The sequence below is a fragment of the Gavialis gangeticus genome, unplaced genomic scaffold, assembly GCF_001723915.1.
Source record: "Gavialis gangeticus isolate Ggan-Ray unplaced genomic scaffold, GavGan_comp1, whole genome shotgun sequence".
Classification (NCBI taxonomy): domain Eukaryota; kingdom Metazoa; phylum Chordata; order Crocodylia; family Gavialidae; genus Gavialis; species Gavialis gangeticus.
In genome coordinates, this window is record NW_017729000.1 from 20,362,672 (window position 1) to 20,367,773 (window position 5,102).

At 42.4% G+C, this 5,102-nt stretch overlaps 1 protein-coding gene across 1 annotated transcript in view; it reads right to left on the minus strand.

Annotated features, from left to right (window-relative positions):
• JAKMIP2 (janus kinase and microtubule interacting protein 2) overlaps positions 1-5,102 on the minus strand; it is a 187,039-nt gene that overhangs the window by 32,462 nt on the left and 149,475 nt on the right. The window contains exons 14-15 of the mRNA XM_019506389.1: positions 1,601-1,699; positions 1,180-1,233 (exon numbers count right to left, since the gene is read on the minus strand). Of these exons, the coding sequence (XP_019361934.1) occupies positions 1,180-1,233; positions 1,601-1,699 (153 nt within the window). The remainder of the gene's footprint in view (positions 1-1,179; positions 1,234-1,600; positions 1,700-5,102) is intronic.

Consider the following 5,102-nt stretch of genomic DNA (forward strand, 5'->3'; position numbering starts at 1 on the left):
TCAAACATATGTATTATTTTAGAAGAAAATCTTCCTAAGTTCCATTCTCACCCTGCATTTAACATAGAATTAACAGAGCAAAATAACAGAAGTAGTAGAAACTGGCTGCATCTACATGAAATGCTGACTGCGCTGTTGTTACTATGCAGTCATTTACTACTTGTTTAAACAAGTAGTGCCAAAAATGCCTTTTTGTGATGCTAATGTGCAGTAACCTAATACTACTTTGCAGTCACAGTTTTTGCCATGCAACACTACTGAGCAGTAGTATCGGGCTACTGCACAGTCAGTGTCTCGTGTAGACATGGCCATTGAGTACACAGACTACTGACTATGTCTAGGATCCTCAAAGGAACCAAGTAGAGGCAGGTATCCAAATTTCAGTAAAATGCAGAGTAAAGCAAGTGCCTAATTCTCTGGGGACCCTTTGCAAATCCCAACCTATACCATTAAAGAGAGTCCTCTCTTGGAATAATGATAATCAGGTTGACTGGACACGTCAATAAAATGGTATGTTATATGAAACATGGGATGGAACTAGATTCAGAGTAAATAGGATAGCTCTGCTTCAGAAACACTGGTTTTATATTGGTGTAACTTCATTAGCTTTGGTGTGGTTATTCCATCAGCATATGTAAGAAGAAACTCAGGTAGACACTTGATTACTGATTAATATGTTCTTCATTTTTTTCTTATACAGTTTCTTAAAGTAAACTGTGTTATAAGACAGTCCTGGAGATAGGTATTTTTTATTTATTTGTTTGGCAAGACCAAATAAGCAGTAGCATTGTAGCGATTCATTACAAAGACAAATTCCTAAACCCAGTTTTGGTAGGACCACAGTCCATGTGGTAGGACACATTCTTATAATTTTAATTCTACATCTCTCACCTGAATTTGCCAGCAGATATCACCAGGGCAGCAAATGTAGTCAACTCAGACAAACCAATTCCATTAACACAGGCAATTTATGGCCTCCAAAAACCAATGCATTTTAAACCAAAGCTATATTCAATTTGGTAACCTAGTGGTTTGTAGAATAACAAATCTCTTTAATAACACAATCCTTATATTACATGACTAACAACTGTCTTGTGGGAAGTGTATTATCAACATTTTCTCCTGTTTTACTGGCAAAATATGAGAATATCGGGAAAAATACTTTATACTTTCACTTACCCCATTGTCCCCCAAGATGTCTAATTGCTTTATGAGGTCTGGAATGCTGACGTCCTATGAAAAGAACATAAAGGTGTGATCTGCACACTTCATTAGGATGGTGGTGATTGGTTCCATGAACTTGGCTAAGAGCAACAAAACATTTAACATTATCCCAAAGGACAGTCATCCAATGTCAATGGTTTTCAGACTTTGCTGATATCACCACATTTTGAATCAAGGTCTACCATTATGGTTGTAACTATAGACCTTATTCTCAGTCTTCTGTGACATCTCAAATTCTTACTTGATATGGAACCTGATATAGAAACTTAGTTAAAGTTATGAGAAATGAAAAACAGAGTCTTACAAAATGGGATTTGCTGGACAACCTTAAACAGAGGTGGGGCTAAATGCTCTGTCTAGAATAATGTTAACATACCTTCACACCTTCCTTCATACAGTAGATCTGGAGAGCACTTACACCATCTGAGAATGGGTGGATTTGGAGATTAAATGGTGGGGACCGTCTTTCTCTCTCCTTTAATTAAAGTGGAAACACACATGAAAATGTGTTGGAATAATGGACTCTGTAGGTGAACATGTACTGACTAAACAATTCTTCTCTGTAGATGTTCATGCTTTACAAGTTATATGTTCTTTATCTCATAAAAAAACCAACTGCACTGAATTTAATTACGATGGAAAAAAAATCAACATTCAATATTCAAGCTGTCTTGATTGATTTTAACTGCATGCACTGGTTATATGATATGTTTCTATCCCTTGATTGGATAAGCATAACCCTAAGATAGGTGTTTCAATTAGAGCAGCCTATATATGTGCTTGAGGATGGGGGCGGGGTTATTTCAGGAGTTCCCAGAGAGTCACTTTAATTAAAATGCCTCACCATCATGTGTATTAAGCCCCCATAGGTTTAAAAATGGCCATGGAACGATTTATCTAAACCTCATTTGATGTGGTTTAGATAAAGCACCCCAGGGGCCATTTTTAAACCTGCAGGAGCTTATACATGTGAGGATGAGGCCATGCTGGAGCATTCTAATTAGAACACAGAGCAGACTTGATTAATCGAGTCTGCTCTGATGTGTTGTAATTAGAGTGCGAAGCAGCACATGTACAGGCAGCCAAGGTTTCTGATGAAAATACTTTTATTTACAATTCCCTTATTTTGTTAAAAATTGTTGTTTCTGGGAATATTAATTCTTACAAACTTATAAATTATTGTACCTGTTGAGAGCAACAAATTCAAAATAGGCCTTTATCCATTTCTATGAATATTTTGCAATACTTGCTCAACTCTGAAGGACTTAATCCAAGAGAAGAAGGTCTGTAAATAGATGTTCCTGTGCTTAGAAAGGAATGGAGTGGGGGCCAGTTTTATCTTGAAAACATATTTTAGTGTTTTGGGCACTTAATTGAGTGATTTTTCAATTTACTTCTAAACCAAACAGAAACACAGCTGTCAGCTGAAGCTCTAGGAAAGATTCATAACCAAGGAACTGTCACAACTCTGAATTAGAGAAGGAGGTGAGTTATCACTAAGCTCTGAATTATGAGCAAATGAAGCCCTAAGCATTAACTGAAATCTGCAGCAGAACAATAAAACAAAGATACTGCTGAAAATCCAAAACAAAGAAGGGCTTTGAGTCAATAAGCAAAGTCAGCTCAGCTAAATATAACTGCAGATTCACTACTATAAAGGGAAATATAAGCTCACCTTGCTACATATGACAACGAACCTGACATTTTGCAACTTCAAGCACCTTTTAATACTTGTCACCCATCTTCAAACCAGACCTTTAAAGAACTAGGTAAATTTGAGTAGAGAGAGGTAGTTAGCCAGCCATGTTAGGCAAAAGGCAGGGTAAAGACCTTGTAGACTAACTAAATCAGAGAAACATAAGATTTTGTGGACTAAATCACAAACATGACAACTCACATCATTAGATGCGGAGTCATGAATTAAGAATCATGAAAATAAACTACCAGTATGAGTCAAATGCAAAGAAAAGGTGCCAAAAATGGGAATCTGAAACTGAAGACTAAATGGTGATCAACAAAATCTCTGCTCATCTGTTCTCTATCCCTGAAGGTACCTAACCATCAGAGATACCTTATTTTTCTCACTTTAAAGTTCCCCCCATACCTAGAGGTATTCCTCAATGCATGTCCAAACTCCCCCAGCTTTATCAAGGCTGAGTAGCTGAGTGCCTAGGTCATTACCAGGGATCCATGTTTTCTGTTCACCACGGTAAAATGCAGCAAAACATGGAATTTCTCATTTTAAGGAGAAAAATGTGGAAAGGGCAGGTTTCCTCTTGCAGGCTGGCAGAGTTCCAGCCTGCAAGGGGATGAGGGGTGTGGGAGGAGGGCGATCAGGCAGGAGGCTCCACGTACATGTGAGTGCACACATGCACACAGCAGCCAAGCAGCATGAGAACAGCTCCTGCAGCTTCCTGTTTGTGCATGGGGTGGGGATGGATGCAGGATGCCCACTGCAGGCTCAGGGATCCCTGCCCTGCTGCCCTCCCCCCAGGAGCCTCTACAGACCAGTGGGCAGGACCAGGTGTGGCAGGACAGAGCAAAGTAGGGTGGAGAGGCATGATGCCACTGTCGGGAGCCCTGCGCCTCCATGGCAAGGTGTTCCCTCTTGCCCAGCAGCAGCGGGGGGAACAAGTATGCACCGCCTGCCCCACCACTTCCAGGCGGGCAGGGGGCACCTTGCCATGGCAGTGTTGGGCTCCCAGGGGTGGCACTGAGCCTCCCTACCCTGCTCTGACCTGCTCACTAGGCCGCAGAGGCCCCCAGGGGAGGACATCAGGGCAGGGAGCCCCAAGCCCACAGCCACCAGCCTCCATCCACTCCCCTTCCTAACAGCCACGTGGCCCGTGGGGGAAGGGGAAGCCAGGCTCCATGCTCTGCTCTGTTGCAGCATCCACCACTTCCCAGCAGCAACTGGGGCTCATGCGCTGTGGACTCAGGTCCAGGGCCCTGTAGCTCTGGCAGCTGGGGGACCCCTCCAATAGGCAAGGGGGAGCAGGGCCCTGTGGGTGGGGAGTGAGGGGCACCAGCAGGGCCAGGGGGCTGTGGGTTTGGAGTGTGGGGAACCCGCAATGCCAGGTGCTGTGGGTCAGGAGTGAGGGGCACCAATAGGGCTGGGGGGCAGCTTGGGAATGAGGGGCAATGGTGTGGGCAGGGCATATTAGGGCATATTAGGGCTGCTCAGCACTACAAAGCAGTTGATAGGGGGCAGTTGCAGTAAATTTACTGTACCCTAATACCAGAACATGTGTGGATGCTGACGCTTTACTGTGGACATAATTAGTCAACTCTGCAGTAAAGCTCATATGTAGATGCATCCTATGGATGTGTCTACACATGCATTTTAATGCACAGTAACCTATTCTACTTCACATTAAAACGTCACATAAAAAAGTGCAATTATGCTAATGCATAGTAAAATAGGCTATTGCACATTAAGTGCCACTTAAAAACCATGTGCATGCATAACTGCGCATTAAGGCAGCCTAATGTACATTTCTTTAGTACTTCTGGAGGGACTAAATTTAATGCTCATTAGAAAAAGTGCCTTAATTAATGCACTTAATGCACATGTAGACGTGCCCTGCGTGTGGCACTTTGTAGCATCATGATTAGGGCACATACCTGGGAGCTCTGGCTTCTGGTCCCTGCTCCCTGGCCTATTTATACATTTTATCCACTGACTGCTTGATTTAAAATACATATACTGGACCAGTGAACAAGGACTAGGATCCACAGTTCCCCTCTTCCTCGTAAGTATAATAGCCCCTAAGTTAGAGTCATGTTCCCTCTTGTGTTTTTTCTCTTTCTCACACCCAACACTTCTTCAGTTATTTTCTGCTCAGAGGCAAAGCAGGTCTCATAAATTACTTATTATT